This window comes from Paramormyrops kingsleyae, chromosome 16 (genome assembly GCF_048594095.1).
Source record: "Paramormyrops kingsleyae isolate MSU_618 chromosome 16, PKINGS_0.4, whole genome shotgun sequence".
Classification (NCBI taxonomy): domain Eukaryota; kingdom Metazoa; phylum Chordata; class Actinopteri; order Osteoglossiformes; family Mormyridae; genus Paramormyrops; species Paramormyrops kingsleyae.
Genome location: NC_132812.1, coordinates 4,070,887 through 4,091,483, shown reverse-complemented (window position 1 = coordinate 4,091,483; position 20,597 = coordinate 4,070,887). Strand labels below are relative to the sequence as shown.

At 43.5% G+C, this 20,597-nt stretch overlaps 1 protein-coding gene across 1 annotated transcript; it reads left to right on the top strand.

The window, feature by feature from the left end:
• The first annotated feature begins 330 nt into the window (after positions 1-330).
• sucla2 (succinate-CoA ligase ADP-forming subunit beta) lies at positions 331-15,775 on the top strand. The gene is made up of 11 exons (XM_023831756.2): positions 331-474; positions 2,131-2,311; positions 4,558-4,657; positions 5,474-5,636; positions 6,724-6,852; positions 7,834-7,972; positions 11,202-11,363; positions 11,605-11,747; positions 11,994-12,114; positions 13,516-13,604; positions 14,020-15,775. Exons 1-11 carry the CDS (start codon positions 391-393, stop codon positions 14,092-14,094), a joined length of 1,386 nt encoding a protein of 461 aa, XP_023687524.2. The 5' UTR covers positions 331-390; the 3' UTR covers positions 14,095-15,775.
• Positions 15,776-20,597: the final 4,822 nt, after the last annotated feature.

Below are 20,597 nucleotides of genomic sequence, written 5' to 3'. Positions count from 1 at the left end.
ACAAATAGCCTTAGTAGTCATGCACTTCTTTCCTGAGTAAGGGGGCTAACAGACTTGAAAGAGTCATGATGCTGGGAAATTCAATCTGGAAAAAGAGTCATATCAGCCCTTGGCACAGGTGTGCAACTTGTTTGTACTTCTATTGTGTTATACGTTGCAGGAATTCAACAAATATAACCGTATGAAAGGCTTTAAAGTAATCAACAGTGTGATACTTTTCACCATCTCAAAAGTCAAACAAGGACCCCACGGCAAGAGAACTTTTGACATCTTCCGTCGGACCACGTGACTAATAACCGCTCAGTGCGCAACCGCCACTTGAGCATCGTGCGCCAATGCGCAGGCGCAGCCCTAGGATTTGTTATTCTACAGTGGACTGTATACGGAAACATGGCGGCGACCCTGATTTGTGGCCGGCTAGCTGCTAGATTGAGGAATTCTGGGTCCGGAAAGACACTAAGCAATGCATCCAAGGTTAGTGTATCAGAATGTCAAATTAAACAGATCCAGCTGTCGATCGGACTTACCTGAATGCCTCTCCGTCAACCAGATTGTCAGAATATGTCTCGAAAGTGACAGGGTCACATTTGACATTACGTTATGAATACCGCTACAGGGCTTGCCTTCTGGTAAGGTGTTTATGTTTTGTCTCTGTGTAGGGATTAATCAAATACCTCACCTTTGCAGATCAACCGTATTGTTAAGTGCCAAAGTAGTACTAGCTAACTTGTATGGTAGGTGGTACCGATTAATTCTTCAGTCCTTCTCGTTCGGGTTTGACCTCCACTGCAGTTCGTGCGGACAGCGAGAAACCGATCAGTGTGCACCTCACTTTTTTCTTTTCCTCTTTTTCTGGTAGCTGTAAAGCCGATGTAACATTATAGGCCAGATAGAATGCTCTCTGCGGTAGGAATAGTACAGTTGTCACTTTGTGGATATGGATCATTTTCCGCGATTATATAATTTACATGTTACATTGGTTTCGGCCGAATATTGCGTAGATCTCATTGGAAAATGTAACTTTAGTATATGGTTTCAGAATCAGTTTGATTTACGGTTTTACATTAATCCTTCCAGCCCAGATGGCAAGTAGGAAAGCCGGTGTTCTGTCATAAAATACTACCTATCGAGACGTGCTATCGAGCCTTTCTGCGCATGTGCAGTTCCACCGTTTTGGGATTAGGGTTAGGTTTTAGGGGTTAGGGTTAGGGTTAAGGTAAGGGTTTTGGGGGGTTAGGGTTAGGGCTATCGATTAGCACTACGGTAACATTATTCGACAAGGCAGCATATATCGACAGAACACAGGGAAGGAAACTGTTGTCAGTTACTTCCTTTAGCGGTCCCTCGGTTTTGGTATCGTGAACTTTCACCTAATCTTATGTCCCAACTCTTGGGCGTCCGAAGATTGAACTTTCACAGTGATCATAAAACTAATGGGCGTAGTAGTTACTTTATACTATAGCAATTATGGAGTCCTGTTAGTTGGACAAAATGTAATTTGAGGTTGAACCACACGTTCGGCAGTCAAAACTAGTAAAGTGGTACAAATTATTCTGTAATTATTTGCAAACATAACTATATCTTTTAATTGTAAATTATTATTATTATATGTCATTTTACACCCCATCTTTCATAACCAGAGGGAAAGCGTGCATAATGAGAAGGTTAGTTATGGTGGATAGGTGATATCCTAATATCTCATGACAAAAATATTAAAGTAAATGAAATTACAGTACGGGGTGGTGCAACGTTCCCCCCCCCACGGCCTATGTACCTGATGTCCATGGCTTTGGCTTCTACATGTACTGGTGGGGGGGATGTGTGGTAAATTTAAAAATTAATATCAATTCAAATTCATTTAGATAAATTAGACAAAAGATGACTCAGTGAAAAACAAATAAAATCAATTAAAGTTTGTCCACACCGGTTTTGTCCAGACTCAGACTTAACAGAAAGAGCTTTTTCTGATTCTGTATGTTAACATTCTGAGTCTCTGCCTTCCTTTGCAGACAGCTGTACCCAAATGATTTACCTATCCATGCTCATTTTTAGCTTTACTCAGTTGGTGTTCAGAATTTATTATTTGCAGCCCCCCATACATACAGTGTACTGAGCTGAGTTTTTCCCCAGGTCCTGTGTGTGACCCCCAGCCTGTTTGGGGGCCAGGGCACTCTGCAACAGCAGCCACGACGAAATCTCTCCCTGCATGAGTACCTGAGCATCGGCCTGCTTAAGGACTCGGGCATCTCCGTACCCGCAGGCATGGTGGCCAGCACGCCGGAGGAGGCTTACACTGTGGCCAAAGAGATCGGTACGCTCCTCTGGGTGGGCGTCAGGCGCTTAAGTTCCTATGAAGGTGTAACGTCCGTACTGTGAGCCAACAGCTAATCATGCTGCATTCGTACAAGTAAGGCCTGTTGTGACATTATCAGGATGCAATGGGTAGTTATTCAGATGAAGGGTAGCATTCTCAGGAACTGCTTTCTGAAGGTTGTGCTTAAGCTTTCAGAGAGAGGATGTGCTCCCATAATGTCCACAGGCTTTGTCAGGTTTGGGGACGTTCTGACACAGGGATTTTGGTAATCGTGTTTTCAAATGCGTAACATGAAAACTTTATTAGACTGATCTCTGTTGTCTCTGAGTCTCTGCTATTCTGAAAGCTCCCTGGTATTCTGGGAATTGCTGACTTCATAGGTAATGCTAATAACTCGTAACAGACCACCACCCATGATGTACTATTATGGTAACGTGTTTCTGCATAGTCCCCTGGCCGTTGCCCCATCTGTTGTCTGTTCTGGCTTGTTCTTTGTTCACGCTGCCTGTATTCCAGCGAAAAACAAACACTGCCGCTCCAATCAAAAAGTATTGTGGGGACCTGTTGTGTTCTCGTCATCTTGTGACAAGAAGTTAAAGGTGGTGGCTGAAATAGCCAGTGAACACTCAGCATTCTGCTGCCGTGGTTCTTTATGGAAGCTTGACTGCTGGTGTGGACGCCTTGCAGCCTAAATATAGTTCACTGGTGTCAGATACAGTATGTCACAGTTCCTCCGGGCCAGCAGCCAATCAGACTCCTTCTCTATGAAGTATACCCAATCTGGTCACAGATTGAAACTGAGCACCAACATTAAATACACAGAAAATTGTCCTCAAGCATAGTGAGTAGGTTTTAACATGTCGAGGTGCTGGATTCAGAAACTGTTGTGTTGTCTCCCAGATGTTTGAGTGGTATGTAACGCCTCCTTAAAGGACATTTAATATTTCCAGCACACTGGCTAGAAGATGACGAAACTGAAATGGAATATCAACACTGAGAGTGTGTTTGATTGGTTGATGTGATTTTCTGTGTTGGTACCCAAACCCCATTGGCTCTCCCATGCTGCTGTCACTGCTTTTTTCCTGGTCCCCCTGTGTACTGGTTTTCATGGCAGAAAACCTCAATGGTAAAAAATAATAATAGGATGACTGAAGGGGAACTTTTCTCAGGTATCAGAGTGGAGATGAGTGTATCAAAACTCCAGTGATTAATATAAGCAAGACACCACATTAGCTTCAGGACATGGGAAACATAGGAAAGCTTAACTGACCGCAGTGCTTGTGGACGGCTGGGCCTAGGCATGCCTTCATAAGGCCAGCAGAAAATCCTTTGAAAAAATTGATTAATGAAAAAGTGATTAATTGCTCAGAGCACTCAGTGGTACCGTTCTGGATTCAAACCAGTAACTTTCGATCACAGGCACACTTCCCTAACCATTAGGCCACCACTGTCCAAACTCTTGCATCTAGCTGAAGTAGCTGGAATGAATGGATTCAGCCCTTGTTTTGAACGTTGTCTTAAAATGTCATTCAAACCAAGTCTCAATAAAAGTTCTGTTATTTGATATTGTTGGTATCATGCAATGTCTTGATAGTTGAATATTACTTTTGAAAAACACTGAATTAATTATGTAAGGCATTTCTTGCACTCTAATCCTTCTATACAGACACTTTATTTATTGTGTTATTATGTATGTCTGATATTCCATACAACACACGAGATTACGAGGGATACAATAGTGGAATAAGCAGAAAGACTATTAAAGAATGCTGCTGCGTAGGCATGCGCAGGAATTGACATGTATTGAGTAATGCTATTCTGTATTTTTTTTTGTCATTTTGAGATGTACATTTTTTAATAGAGTAGTGTTACTACTTATTATCAATTTTTATTTTTATAATAATGTTTTAGGATAGTGTTAGTAACTTGAGCACAACAGTTACTTAAATGTTGGATTTGACAGCTTTTACTGTAGGACAAACTTGACAGTAAACAGTACTGTTTATTGTAAGTGGGGGGATGTTTGCTCATTCAGATGAATATCTAAGACCAATAACCTCCACAGAGATGTGAATAAATGTCAACTAAGTTACTGCTGATTAACCTGAAGTGTAACCATGGTACCCAGTGTGGGCTGGGTGGGAGGGCGGTGGACGAGAGCTACGTTTCAGCTTGAAAACAGAGGTGCCAGCATTGTTTGCGATGACCCCCCCCCCCCTCCTGTGCCCCCACATCTCTCTCAGGCTCCAAGGACTTGGTGGTGAAAGCACAGATACTGGCTGGAGGCAGAGGGAAGGGCACCTTCGAGGGGGGGCTCAAGGGCGGCGTGAGGATCGTATACTCGTGAGTATTTTGACACACATGCACACGCACACAGACACACACACACACACACACACTGCCTTACCCTAATCCATGGTTCACTGGGTTCCAGACATATATGAACATGTCACTTATGAACATGTCACTTTAAATACTCATATACTACCTGGCCAAAAAAAGTCACTGTTTGACTATAAATCAGCAAGTACCTAAGAGCCAATGACTTGATCCTTATTACAGCTCAGCAATGTTATGCAGCAATAAAATGAAGTCAGCTGAGTACCTGAATCTCCTGAATGGCCAGGTTATCCCATCAATGGATTTTTTCTTTCCTAATGGCATGGGCGTATTCCAGGATGATAATGCCAAGACTCACCGGGCTGTAATTGTCAAAGAGTGGTTCAGATGTGCTGAAGAAGACTTTACCGAGTTCAACTCGCCAATCATCAGTACAAGATCTTGACGAGAAATGAATGCAAATGATGGATTTTTTTATTTTTTATTATTTTTTTAAATATCGTACAAGCACGTGGAAACAATGTATTAACAAATAATCAAAGCTAATGGTGGCCAATGATATATTAAGGTGTGTGACTTTTTTTGCCCAGGCAGTGTGTTTCATATGCATACAGTCTCATTTATACATTATGGGAATATTTAAATTTTAATGACATGGTTTATTCTGTGTGTGAAACATTATATGCTTATGCTTTTATTGGTATGTGCATGAAGCATTTTTAATATACCAGCCTTTCCCGAACTGATTATTGTGTGTGTGTGTGTGTGTGTGTGTGTGCGCGTGCGTCCATGTGTTTGTGTGTGTGTGTGTGCTGGCAGCCCCGAGGAGGCCAGGGACATCTCCTCAAAGATGCTGGGCAAGAAGCTGTACACCAAGCAGACGGGAGAACAGGGCCGCATCTGTAACCAGGTGTTCATCTGCGAGCGCCGGTACCCGCGCCGGGAGTACTACTTCGCCATCACCATGGAGAGGTCCTACCAGGTGAGCTGTGTTACTATGCAACCGCCGCATCCCATTGGCTGCTGGCTGTGGGATTCACATCTGTCTCCTGTTCATCAGGTCATCGTTCTCCTGAATTTATCAGGGGTGTTTGTTAGCTGTCCCTAGCAGTCATTGCAGGTCTTGGCCACTAGATGGAAATGTGGTACAACAAACTGATTCACTGGGAGGGACGTATTCATCCTTCTATGCTCTCCTGCAACCTCTCTGTATTCTTGTCTGTTTTTGTAGCTTAATTGTGCTAATTAGCATTTCTGTATTCCAAATTAGAATAGAATTTGAGAACCATTAGGAACTAGCAGGTAAAAAGTGAAACTGGAAAAAAAACAGCTTGCCCAGGACAGAGTATTTTATTTTGATATAAAAAAAAGACAGAATATTTCAAGTCATTGTCTTTAACCTTATCTTATATAGATATAGGTATTGGGGTGCCCCCTGATGAGACCTTGCTCTCATTTCCACGGCATTGATTATGGGATCTCCTGGGGAAAAAATGTTTTTTGAGCTTTATTGGGATACATAGTAATTAAGAGTGAAAGTCTAGCTGAAGGATCAGTGAGATTTTTGAAAGAAGACATTAAATAATGAAAGGCATAGGTTGGCAATAAGAGTAATAAGTGTCCTTTTTGTCATGAAAATTTTTTTTAATTGTGACATTTCTGGACAGAGCAATGATAAGTTCAATCTGAAGCGTTTGTGCCAATTTTACATTTTCCATTAAATATGCTTGTATACCTGCTGGTACCTAATTTTATATTCTGGGTTGGAAAAACCTTTTTATTGTTTTTAAGATAAAATTTTGAATAATTAGTCAATTCAAACAAATGTAATAAATATATCCCTTTTTGCAGAGGGAACCCAAAAGTTAAAGTGAATGTGATTATCCACCTTGAATTAATACTTTTGGTTATGATTTCACCAAAAGTATTGTTGGTGAAATCTGCTCTGCTGCTCTGGTCTGCTCTCATAATTCTGATTCGTCAATGATGCACGTCCCACCCCCTTGACAGTATTGGGTGCGAATTGGACCATCTGTCCTTGTCTCATATCAATTGGTCTCTTGCTGCAGGGCCCAGTGTTGATAGGCAGCTCTCAGGGAGGCGTGAATATCGAGGACGTGGCAGCAGAGAATCCCGATGCCATTGTGAAGGAGCCCATTGACATTGAGGAGGGTATCAAGATGGACCAGGCTGTCAAGGTAGCACATTAATCATGGGAGGGGTGTCCCTCACCTGTGTCACGCAAGTTCTGATTGGCAGGCGGACTTGGAAGAAGCCTGTACATGGGCTCCTAACTGACAATGTGTGCAGGGTTATTGAGATACCGTCATGAATATTGATACAGGTGCTCCTCACTAACAACATATCTGCTTACCGATCACCCGGACTTACGACAAGCTCTCTGACCAATCAGTATTGCATGCTGTACAAGAACTTTGGCAATGTTAACGCCAGTGTGGCATCTTAGCGCTAAGCAGTTATGCATATTAAAACAACATTATCAAGTCGGAGTTTCCTTTTGACTTTTTCTTTATTCAGAATAAATAAAAACGATTACCTGTCTGTATGGTATGCAAACCTAAGTAATGTATATTAGGGCTGATTTCCTCTATTCTGTATATTACACTATACAGTACAATACTGTATAAACATTAATAAACAGGGGTGCACATAACTGGTACTCATTCACCCTTAAAGCGATCGATTGTTGTACACGTATTTCATGTGCCTTTGCGCCGCTATGACAAGAAGTTACCGGACATTTGAACCTTTATTCCGCACATGAAGTACGAATACCATATTAAGGTTAAAATGCACAATAATTCCTTGTCATATCAGTGCAAATGTACATAATATACGTGCAATCAATTGCTGCACATATCGCTTTAAAGGTGAATGCGTACTTGTGTACCAGTCAGTCTGTTTATAAATATATAAAAAATGTTATAAATTGTGCAACGATGACATTAAAACAATATCTAAAGATCTTTGACACAAACCCACCACCAGTACATTATGCTTGAAATATTGGTCAAGGGGCGGTTCCTCACTTATCGACCAATTAGCTTAATGGTCTAGTCGTGGGAACAGAGCTCATTAAGTGAGAAGTGCCTGTATTCTTGAATATTGACGTAGTGCGTTGTCTGAAGCCTAACGATATGGTCCGTACCCCCTCCCAGGTGGCACAGAAGATGGGCTTCCCTCCTGCCTTGGTGAACGAGGCTGCGGAGAACATGATCAAGCTCTACGACGTCTTCATCAAGTATGACGCGTCGATGGTGGAGATCAACCCCATGGTGGAGGACTCGTCTGGCATAGGTATGTGGGGTCGCTGCCCCTCACACGTCCTGCCATTTCAGCATGGGGCAGCGCGTGTGACATGCGCTGGCGCAGTGACACGGTGCTCCAGCTCCTGGGGACCTCCTCTGTTCCTCTGTGCTGCGTGGGTGGCCGTTTGTGATGGATTAGCAGAGAGGGGGGGGGGGGCGACGTCGTCGCAAACATGAGGGGTTCCCCTGCGGCTGTGGTGGATTACGTGCGCTGCATCTGCGTTGCCATGACATTTCAGATGTTGAACTCTCCGATTAAAATCGGTTTCGGCTTCGACGGGGGGGGCTTGTCTAAGAGCAGCAGATGTGGCTTCTGGTGAGAGTGAAGGAAGTAGATGAAGCGATGTAGAAACAGAGCGACGGCGTGGTGCTGTGGCCAGAGAAATGGCTACAGTATTTATGATGCTCTCACACCCAGAAGGGTTACGGTCAAGGGCATCAGCAGCAGCATCTATGTCGTCTTCATTTGAGTCATTTGACAGAAGGGGGAGTTCATGCCCCTTACAGATAACATGGATGCCCCTTAGTCTCAAATTCATCAGGAGACGCATCGTTATATTTGAACTTAACTAATTTATGGCAGGCTGCACTGGTGCCATTAAGATGGTATCTCATCCCAGATTTTTCTATTATTTCTTTCCAAAATGTATCATTTCTTCTCATCTCCATCTTTTTAAAAATGAATTACGTTCCGGCACTTTCCGGTTAAATAAATGGCCTCCTACAGTAGATCCCTGGCTTCTCACGCCACACAAATCATGTGCAGTTTCATCGTAAACCAGGTTTGGAGTTCATGCCGGCTACCTGTACTCTCCGCCAAGGCCTGTTTTCCCCACCAGCATTTGCTTATATTTTTTTCCCCTCTTTTGATATATTTACCTATTTTGCCTCTGTGTTTTTGCTATTCCCTTGGGACCTGTTTTATACTCCTGGGATGAGGTACAACAAAAATAAAATGTTGAAAAGCGGGTTGGGACTTTGTGTCGACAGTCGGAAGGTCACCGGTTCAAATCCCCTGGCTAGGCGAGTGATTTTACTGTTGGGCCCTTAAGCGAGGCCCTTAACCGAGATTACTCCAGGGACACTGGCTGCTTTGGATAAAAGCATCTTCTAAATAGATAAATGGAAAAAATAAAGCTTCTTCCACTGAATTCTGATAATATTATCTGGCTCTATAGAAACTGGCAAGAGTGGTATGAAATTTCCTCACAATATCGATTGGGATAAAGTTCCAATTAAGCAGTTAAAAAAAGGTTTTTTTATGGTATAATTCTGGATCTGAAGAGGCCAGGCCTTCTCCACATACATTAACTGATTCTGATTTTCCGTACTGCTGTAAGGAGAAGCTCGTCTCAGCCTGAGGCTGTGCTGAAGTGGGAAAACTCAGCTTCAGCTCAGGATATTAGTGAATGCTTGTTGTCTGCCCCCTTTATTCCAGGGTTCCCCAATTCCGGTCCTGGAGGGCCAGTTGCCTTATTAAGATCACCAGCCAATTACCAGGTCTAGTAGGTGTATTTGAGCTGGGAAATCTGCAAACTCTGTGGCAGGCTGGCCCTCCAGGACCGGAATTGGGGAACGCTACTTTATACTCTTGTTGAATTCGCCTTTGATATATATATTAAGCTTTTAAGGTTCTTTCTTGGTGTCTTAATGTAGCTTTGCTGTGCTGCTATGTAGGTCTTGATACTGGAGTCAGTTTATCCTAGTTCCCTGCAGCGAGCCACAGTTGAAGTCTTGAATGCTTTGCAGCTTTACAGTCATAGGTGTCTAATATTAAAGTGGTACGGGTTGCCGATATGGCCGAAATGTCATATCACAATATTTTTGGTTATAATAACAATTCATAATATAGATCACGATATTTTTGGAATGTGTGTAGTAATGTTAACCTTTTTTTTTTTATACTTTTATTGATCTCAATGGGGAAATTCTCTTTACGCCTCCCCCAACTAGCTCTCTTTAGGGGAGAGCAAGCTTGTCATGAAGGGCAGCCACCTGTCGCAGCGTTCAGGGAGCTGGGGGTTAAGGGCCTTACTCAAGGACCTGCATGTGTGCTGAGACCAGGCTCAAACCGGTGACCTTCTGATCATCGGTACAGAGGCTCAGCCCACTGAGCCACATGCTTTAGAATGATTGGCTGCATTGCTACCTGTTTTATGAATGATATCTTTGCAAAGTTTGCAAATAACACTAAATTGGTCCACGTCATATTTCGCAAATGCAAACAATTTACACACAATAAAAGTAGAACCTTTTCTGGAGCCAATTTTTCCTCATCAGTCATGCTGCAGACTCATTCAATAGTGTAGCCAACACATCTATAAACATTTTATTGTTTACTGTGTGACACAAGTAGAGATCTGACTGAGAGGCACTAAGCCAGATAATTGACAAGGATGTGAGATATACAGACAGCGCTGAGATCTTCCACAGACTGAAATTGCTTGGCTTCATATTGCTCTGTTTTTGTTGTAGCAGCCTTGGAACACTATGCCATCACGTGCTGGGCACTTGCTGGTCTGTTCTGTCGTTCCAAGAACGCTTCAGTACACGGGCAACCTGCCATGCACAGGAAGCTCAGCTTACCTTCAGCAACATTTAGTAAACTCTTTGACAGCATGTATGTTTATAATGTACTACTTACCTTACTTATACATCACTTTGGACAAAAGTGTCTAAAAGGTAAATGTACAGTAAATATAGTGCTGTATCACGTTCCTTGCGATACTTCTGAATTGTGTATCGTGGATACAGTTGTTACCGGTTATGATGAAATATAGCCATATTGCCCACTATGAGTTGTAAATAATGCTAAAATTAGTTGTGTCTTGTGATATATCGTGGACCCTCTAAAATTGTATGTATGTAATACAGTGGCTACAGAATAATCAACTAGAATGTAAGCTGTCCTGCTGTAGTAAAATTTCTAGATACTTAAATTGGCAGTTGGCAGTTGTTTTGTGTGTTTTTGTGTGACGGAGAGCTAGAATGTTAGTGTGTAGGAAGGGGCTTCGGCCTTTGCACATCCTTCTGTTTTATGCAGTAAGTCAGCAATAATTTCATATTTTTTCCAGCATGAATATGTTTCGTATTTTGACAGCTTTCTCCCTGCGCAGTGATTTTCGCGCCACTGGAGCGTGGTATAGTATTTACGAGCATAGCGACACACCTCCCTGGCAGTAACGACAAATAACGGCGCGTCTGCTTGTTCTCGGCAGTGATGTGCATGGATGCCAAGATCAACTTTGACTCCAACGCCGCGTACCGCCAGAAGAAGGTGTTCGATCTGCGAGACTGGTCCCAGGAGGACCCGCGCGACCAGCAGGCCGCCAAGGCCGACCTGAACTACATTGGATTGGACGGCACCATCGGATGTCTGGGTGAGCATAGCCTATCAGGGTCAACTACTGGGTTGAGTCACTGCAATGCATTGTGGTGTCCTCATGGCCATGTGGTTTGCTGGAATGTTCCAGGAATACCGTGCATGTGGCGGGCAGACCGACATCCGTTACGGGCCGGCGTTTCTCCCAGGCTTGGGCGGGAATGGCTAAATTAAGATATTTTTGTAGCTGCACTCTGTGTATGTTTCCATTCTGTCGTCTGACGGCCGCTTTTGCACAGTGAACGGGGCTGGCCTGGCCATGGCCACCATGGACATCATCAAGCTCCACGGGGGAACTCCAGCCAACTTCCTAGACGTGGGGGGCGGAGCCACGACAAGCCAGGTCACAGAGGCCTTCAAGCTTATCACCTCTGACAAAAAGGTGGGCGAGCTGCCAGTCGCTGTGGGGAGCTCAGTGGGTGCAGAGCAGGCCTTGTGCCCCCCCTGCTGTTTACTGTGTTTGTATTGGACCTGCTAGCCATATTCTCACCCCCAACGGTGGGCTATAGTGTTTGGACGTATTCAAGTGGCTGCTGCTAATCTGAGAAATGAAGTCTGTGGTTCTCTGACCGAATAATGGGTGACTTTCAGTGGCTCTGATTGCTGCATTGTGTTTCTATGGAAACAGGTTCTGGCCATCTTGGTAAACATCTTCGGTGGCATCATGAGGTGTGACATCATCGCACAAGGGATTATCATGGCTGTGACGGATCTGGACCTGAAAATCCCCATTGTGGTTCGGCTACAAGGTCAGAGGCGCCCCCCTTTCCTTGCCCCCGTGCCCCCCCACACTACCCCCCCGCCCCCCGCCACCTCGGCATCCTCTCTGCCACTGGTCACTTTGCGATCTGGATCGGCTGCCCAGCCTTTGCAGTGATGGGCTGCAGGAGGACAGCGCCCCCTGTGGCAGGGTGAGGATAAGCACTCCAACACGCAACTGTGGCCAGGGGCAGAAAGTAGAGAGCTGGACATACGCTTCCAGTCAGAGGTTTTTGCACACACTGAGATTTTCTACATTTGCTTACTTAACATTTCTTCACTTAACATTTATGAAGAATACACTCAATACACAATATTCTTTGCTAACAAATGAATTAACATTTTTATTTTGGGTTATTACAAAAAAAACATATCTTTGATTCATCAAAGTAACCTCCTCTAGCAGTTAGTTAACTGCAGAGCAAAATCAAGGCGTTCTTTCTGCAAGGGACATTAAATACTGCTCTGTCTCATGGGATGAAACGGTTAACTAGTCCATTTAAAGTTAAAGGGCAGCTGAGAATTTGACTCTGCCGTCACCACACAACCAGCTAATAGGATGTCAGACATGCACTGTTACTCCTTCTACGTTATAAAGGAAACTCATTTTATTTGACTTATATTTTCATTTATAGTTGTTCACTCAACTTTCCAATGCTTAACAATAATAATAAAATCTGTAGTTTATGAAATAAATCTAAAAGTGGTAAAAACCTGTGGTGTGCAAGAACTTTTGACTGGTCGTGTAAATGATTACGTGAGCAGCCAGGGAGGGAGGCTCTTCACATCATGTGACTTCACGCCCCACTCAAAAGTTCTCTTCCTTACTCCCCCTCCTCCTTTTCTCTCTCTGCTGCCATGGAGATAGTTTGGGGGCTGCTGTCTAAATCCCTGAGCCCTGCTGCAGTTGCCCTCTCAGTCTGCCTGTGATGTGGGAAGAGACAGGGCTTCTCCTTTGCTACCCCAGCTGCCCAGCTCTGCACTGTTTGTGAAGAGGGCTATGATGAGCGTAGTCGTGGTAACTGCCTCCCTGCCCGTCTCCGTGGCGACCTCACCGTTGGCCCGTCTCCCTGGCTCTCACAGCGGGGTTCCCCAGGCCTCGGGTGATTGCTCTGATTACCCAGTGAGCTGTCTCTCTGTGGGGGGGGGCGGGCAGCCTCCTGGTCTGCTGGTCATAGGTCATTGCCTCAGCAATTTGGTGTGTACATTAAGGCAGGCTTTTTACTGCAGGTTGTTACGTGGTTGTCCTGGATTTACTTTTTGGATGATGGAGGAAGAACAGCATAGGCCAGCTCATGGCCACGTCCCCCCCCCCCCCCCCCCTCTCCCCCCCCAGCACCTACACACTCATAATTGACAGGCTTTATGTTTTTCTAATTTCTGTCCATCAGGGACGCGGGTTGATGATGCAAAAGCCCTGATCGCCGCCAGCCCGCTGAAGATCCTGGCATGTGACGACTTGGACGAGGCAGCTAAGATGGTATGTGGGGAGACGCCTCTTAACTGGGGAGGGAGAATCTAGATGTCATGGTCTTGGGCGGTCTTCATTTATTCACAGAAATTGTGTGATAAGCACTGAGCATGTTGAAGCACAGTCTATAATATGACCAGTGTTTGTCAGCCTAAACCTCAGGAAGCCCCAGACAGTCCACGTTTTTGCTCCCTCCCAGTAGGTTATCTGGCAGGCAGCTAAGAGGGAGCAAAAACGTGGACTGGTTGAGAAATTCAGAACTGAACTACATCCGGAACATACCTGAATCATGAATAGTTATATTCTCTTGAGTGCCTATAGGAATTCCTGGTTGAATTTGTATGACTGACTGTGTGGAATACCACACTAAGGCCTCTGGTCTGCTTCCTGTCCCTCTTGCACCCCCCCCCCCCCCGCGCCCCAGGTGGTAAAACTCTCTGAAATCGTCTCCCTGGCAAAAGAGGCCCAAGTGGATGTGAAGTTCCAGCTTCCTATTTAACCTGCCCCCACCCTTCTGGAGCAACAGGAGAGTCTGTCTGAGCTGGATCCTCCAAAGTGTTGATATAGGGTTGGGTTCAGCGCTACAACTGTATTTCAGTCATTCTTTCTTCCATTCTTTAGTTTTTGTTTTCCTTCTTGGCATGTTACCTTAGGCCCTGGCATGACACCTTGTGCCCTGTGTCAAAGCAGTGTAACTGTGTGCCCCCTGTGTGCCAGCGCCCCCTGTGTACCAGCGCCCCCTGTGTACCAGCGCCCCCTGTCTGCCAGCGCCCCCTGTCTGCCAGCGCCCCCTGTCTGCCAGCGCCCCCTGTCTGCCAGCGCCCCCTGTCTGCCTCTCCCTGAAGCTCCCCGTGCTCCACTTTATGCTTCCACACCCAGCTGCTTTTTTATTTAAACCCCACCCCCCTGCTTTCCCTGCCTTTGTCCTGGATGAGAATATATGGCAGCTCTTCTTCCTGCCCCCCCATGGCCTGACACTGCTAACACTGGCTGTCCATATGATGCAGAGCAGGGATGTCGCTATGATAGTATGATTGTTTGACCAGCCCCCAAAAAGGCGAAATTGGCACTCTCTCATCTGCTCTTACGTAGCATAATGCTATTTAATACGCACAACAAATCTCATCCTCTTCCCATATGGCTTCTAGGAATGAATATTGACCTACAAGCCTATAAATCTCCCACCCCCCACCCCATGTATGTTTAAAAAATGTTGGTTCTAAATGAATCTGTTTAATTTCAGATAGAAACGGGTTACTGTCCTGCTTGATACTCCACGGTATGATGATGATAAATAACAGTGGTGGTTTCGTTCCCGTTCTGTGTGCCTTTGATAGGTCTCTCACACAGGTGAGAGATGTTTTTGAGGGAAGGAAAGTAGATAGACAGCTGAGCCCCAGATGATGGTACTGGCTTATGAACATGAACATGCCAAAACGGTAGTAGCTACTGTTTCAGTAACGTCATTTGGTTATGTAGCAGTATTTAAAGCAGCCTAATTAGTGTAAGATCCATCTGTTACTGTCCAGAGCTGTCCAGGTCAAGTACGCTTGTATGACAGCAAAGCCCCTTTTAGAATGCAGATTAATGACTTACTACCCCAAGGTGTCGCTCTCTTTGATAAACTGCTGCCCACCCGGATGTATCTGTGGTTTCCTGAGCAGAACTGTGTATATATGGCTATGGAGTTTTGCTGAGGTGAGGAAAGGAGCTACTGTTGCCAGTATTAGGGTGGCTGATGAACAACTGCATGAACAAATTCTTTTGAAGTGTCTTTACTACCAAATTTATTGGAACTGCAGTTTATATTCCGAAGCTTAAGAATAGAATTCTCACTTTTCTCACCTGCCCGTTTTGTGTACATAAATGGATCTACTTCATTACGGTTTAGTCGCTCGCAGAATCACAGCCGCCATGCCCCACATGCTGAATTGTCCTCATCACCTTGTAATGTAGCCCTGGTATTTCTGTTGTTACTGCGGATGTAGAGGGTCCATCAAGGATTCAGAAAGCCTGTGTTGAAATACTGCTTCTCCGTTTCATTGTGCACATGACCCAGAATTGTAACGCGTTTTTGTAAATAAGACCAACTCCTCTTTGTTGAATATTTGAACTTTGCTATTAAGGGCATCGAGGGCATAGGACAAAGACTGATTATTAAACGTTTGGAACACCAAAAATGCTTCATTGTGTTTGGGTAAATGCTTATACACAGAAATGTAAAGAAAGTACTTATACATTAAAGTTAGAATCAAACAACATTGTAACAGACTTATAGTGTTGGTCAAAATGAAAAAGAAAGTCAGTTTCATTTTCAGTGGACCTTTGTTTTCCAATATATGCAAACTTTTTTCAGAGTCAATTCCTGTTATAAAATGGCCAGTATCTGCAATTTGATTTGCATATGCTTTAGCTGGTAGGTGTCTAAGAATTTCAATTACAGTCATATTCATGGTTAATAGGAAGGTACACAGCTAATTAATGTAAAAATGGAAGCTAATTGGGTCATTGACAGTTTGGGCATTTGAGTTGCGTGTTCACCGTGAGAGATGACGCCCGCTGATGAGCCTGCCATCCTGGTATCTGATTATTGAAGTGATCTGCAGGGTGAGTGTGGTCATGCCACGGGTCTCCTCGGAGGCAGAAGACAGACGCTTTCACCTCCTTCCAAGAATCAAGTGGCCTAATCACACAGTTGAAGCTACTCGTTATCCAAGTGGGTGATTTCTCCTAGTGAAGGTAACGATTTTGGCTGATTTCTTGTAATTTGTGTACTTCCAAAGTTTTGAGTAATTTGGTTCTCCTGCAATGATAACCATCCTCACTTCAACCAGATGTATATTTCCCAGTTCCTTCTTATTCTTTCAAACACTCAAGGATAACAACAAATGATTCAAATGATCAATGCTAACACGCTAACTGAATCTTTATCAAATGTGAACCAACCTCTCAAGATGTGCTGAAATTAGAGCCAGAATTCAATTAGCCACTTGATTAAAACAGATTAGCTAAAAGCTCAGCAAAAACAACAACCGTGGAATGTCTGTGAGCCAAGGAAATGTGCATATTGGAGTTGAACCCATTCTGAAATCCGCAGAAATTAAATGAAGGCTTCGGGAATTGACGTCTCTTGAAAGAACATTTGGAATCTCAAATGAGAAAAAGATGTCTTCCCTTCCAGCAAGTGAAAATATCATCTGCACAAAAGTAAATAACAAAATGATGCATGTGAATAGGGTGCCTAATGTGGAGACGCTCTTCCATTTGTTCATGACCAGTGAGACCTTTGCTGTCCTCATCTGTACGTTTTCAGACTTCCTGTTATGTCATAGACTGTAAATCATCTATGACTTTGGTTGCACTACCAACTGTTTCAAAGTAATCAGAATCCCAGCCTTTTAGTCATCAGTGAATGAATTAGAACCACCAACCCATCTGTTTTCTGTCAACCGTGGCCACCACTGAAACTTTGGAAGCTGCTGATTAATGTTCTAAAGGGCCATCAGGATTCCTGTAAAAACATCCTCCATGTACCGTAAGTGCTTATTCAGTACAGGGCTGTGGTGAGCCCAGGAATCCGCTGTTGGGAATATACTCGCTGCAAAAGTCAAAAATGATTTTCAGATGCACAAACATCTTCTCTCACATGCTGAAAATTACAGTGTTTCTTTTATACTGACAGACTCGGCTGATCAATCCAGGAATTACAGGGAGAAGGCTACAAGGGCTGTTAGTTTTTATTCCCTTTTGTATAAGGTCTGGCACCCAACGAATATCTGCTCTTAGACAGAGGGGGGGTGTAGTTACTAGGAATGATTAGCAATCATGAATATTTAGCCATATGTGGTGAATGAAAATTATTATTCTTTCCACGGGATAGAGTAGTTGACCATCTCCCTCATTATTCTGCCTGCAGGGCTGGGGGAGGAGTTAACAATAATGAAGTCCACTCTCCGTAGAATGAATAGTAGTGACTGCACATAAAAAGGCATACACTCACCTAAAGGAACACCTGTTCAATTTCTCATTAATGCAATTATCTAATCAACCAATCACATGGCAGTTGCTTCAATGCATTTAGGGGTGTGGTCCTGGTCAAGACAATCTCCTGAACTCCAAACTGAATGTCAGAATGGGAAAGAAATGTGATTTAAGTAATTTTGAGCGTGGCATGGTTGTTGGTGCCAGACGGGCCGGTCTGAGTATTTCACAATCTGCTCAGTTACTGGGATTTTCACGCACAACCATTTCTAGGGTTTACAAAGAATGGTGTGCAAAGGGAAAAACATCCAGTATGCGGCAGTCCTGTGGGCGAAAATGCCTTGTTGATGCTAGAGGTCAGAGGAAAATGGGCCGACTGATTCAAGCTGATAGAAGAGCAACTTTGACTGAAATAACCACTCGTTACAACCGAGGTATGCAGCAAAGCATTTGTGAAGCCACAACACGCACAACCTTGAGGCGGATGGGCTACAACAGCAGAAGACCCCACCGGGTACCACTCATCTCCACTACAAATAGGAAAAAGAGGCTACAATTTGCACGAGCTCACCAAAATTGGACAGTTGAAGACTGGAAAAATGTTGCCTGGTCTGATGAGTCTCGATTTCTGTTGAGACATTCAAATGGTAGAGTCAGAATTTGGCGTAAACAGAATGAGAACATGGATCCATCATGCCTTGTTACCACTGTGCAGGCTGGTGGTGGTGGTGGTGTAATGGTGTGGGGGATGTTTTCTTGGCACACTTTAGGCCCCTTAGTGCCAATTGGGCATCGTTTAAATGCCACGGCCTACCTGAGCATTGTTTCTGACCATGTCCATCCCTTTATGACCACCATATACCCATCCTCTGATGGCTACTTCCAGCAGGATAATGCACCATGTCACAAAGCTCGAATCATTTCAAATTGGTTTCTTGAACATGACAATGAGTTCACTGTACTAAAATGGCCCCCACAGCATCTTTGGGATTTGGTGGAACTGGAGCTTCGTGTCCTGGATGTGCATCCCGCAAATCTCCATCAACTGCAATATCAATATGGGCCAACATTTCTAAAGAATGCTTTCAGCACCTTGTTGAATCAATGCCACGTAGAATTAAGGCAGTTCTGAAGGCGAAAGGGGGTCAAACACCGTATTAGTATGGTGTTCCTAATAATCCTTTAGGTGAGTGTATATTTGTGTTTGTTTTTTTTTTAAAAAAAATTTTATATAAAAAAAAACCCCTTTGGTGGGCATGGCATCATGCTTTAGGGGGGATGGTGGATATTGACTGGTGAAATGAAAAATATAAATTATAGATATTATACAGAATTAATTAATTTTGCACAAATAATCTGTATCTTTTTAGGATTCTAACCCGAGTTCTGAATGGATTAAGTTTGAGTCTCTGAAACTGGCAATTCAACTTAAATTTTGCAGATTGACTGCTTCTTTACTGAAGCAAATCACTGCATAACAGTTTATAAAACTTACATTGTCAACCACTAAACCAAATGCTGCAGAAACTTAGCACAACTCGATCTGCATGCATTCTGAGCTGAAAACGCATCCAGATCTCCAGAAACTTGCACGTTCAAGTAAATAAGATACATGCTGTCGTCTTATAGTCGACAGTCACCCTCCTTGGAAAACCGTGACAGTTAATATTTAGAGCATCTTCACATTCAGATACACATATGACAGTCTGGTCTTCGTCGTTTCTGCTACTTGCTGACATCACAGTCAACAGGAATATTAGCGAAGGAAGATTATGTTGGCAGTTCGGCCACAAAACATTCTTCTGGGTCACGGATCATTAAACTTAGTTATAAATGCCTTACCTAAATCTGGTACTTACTGTGGTAACCCTTGCAAAATACATTTATAGCAATATTTATTCATGAAATACGTACAGTGGTACCTCAGTACTCAAACTCATTAGAACTTGAATTTCGAAGTCGAATGAACCAGTTGGAAAAAACAATGGCCTAGAACTCGATCTGAATCACAGAAGTCGAACCGTGAATGCCTACCTAAGATAACTTGTACACGCGGGGACATGAGTCACGCGGCACATCTCTCAGCGGAAACAAAGGGTAACTCTTCAATCTCAGCCTCGCATTCGCTGTGACAGCATCGTTCATGTTTACACTAGCTGAATACATATATTTAGACAGTAAAAATACATTTAGACATTGATAGACATTGACAGTAATTATTATTATACACTCACCTAAAGGATTATTAGGAACACCATACTAATACGGTGTTTGACCCCCTTTTGCCTTCAGAACTGCCTTAATTCTACGTGGCATTGAATCAACAAGGTTCTGAAAGCATTCTTTAGAAATGTTGGCCCATATTGATAGGATAGCATCTTGCAGTTGATGGAGATTTGTGGGATGCACATCCAGGGCATAAAGCTCCCGTTCCACCACATCCCAAAGATGCTCTATTGGGTTGAGATCTGGTGACTGTGGGGGCCATTGTAGTACAGTGAACTCATTGTCATGTTCAAGAAACCAATTTGAAATGATTCGAGCTTTGTGACATGGTGCATACTCAGACCGGCCCGTCTGGCACCATCAACCATGCCACGCTCAAAATTGCTTAAATCACCTTTCTTTCCCATTCTGACATTCAGTTTGGAGTTCAGGAGATTGTCTTGACCAGGACCACACCCCTAAATACATTGAAGCAACTGCCATGTGATTGGTTGATTAGATAATTGCATTAATGAGAAATTGAACAGGTGTTGCTAATAATCCTTTAGGTGAGTGTATAATAAAATACATAAAAAAATAAAGATTTCTTATTAATTAATTTAATATTAATAAGAAACCATTAATACGTTTAATTATAATAATATTGTTGTGCCGAGCAGGGACAAAACGGAGACAAAGCCGCAGACGTCAGGGTATCGGGGAATACGGGGTTTAATTACAGGTAAGGCAGGGAAACGCAGACGGACAATACAATGACCGGACTGGGGAAACAAACTGAAACACGGACTAAATACA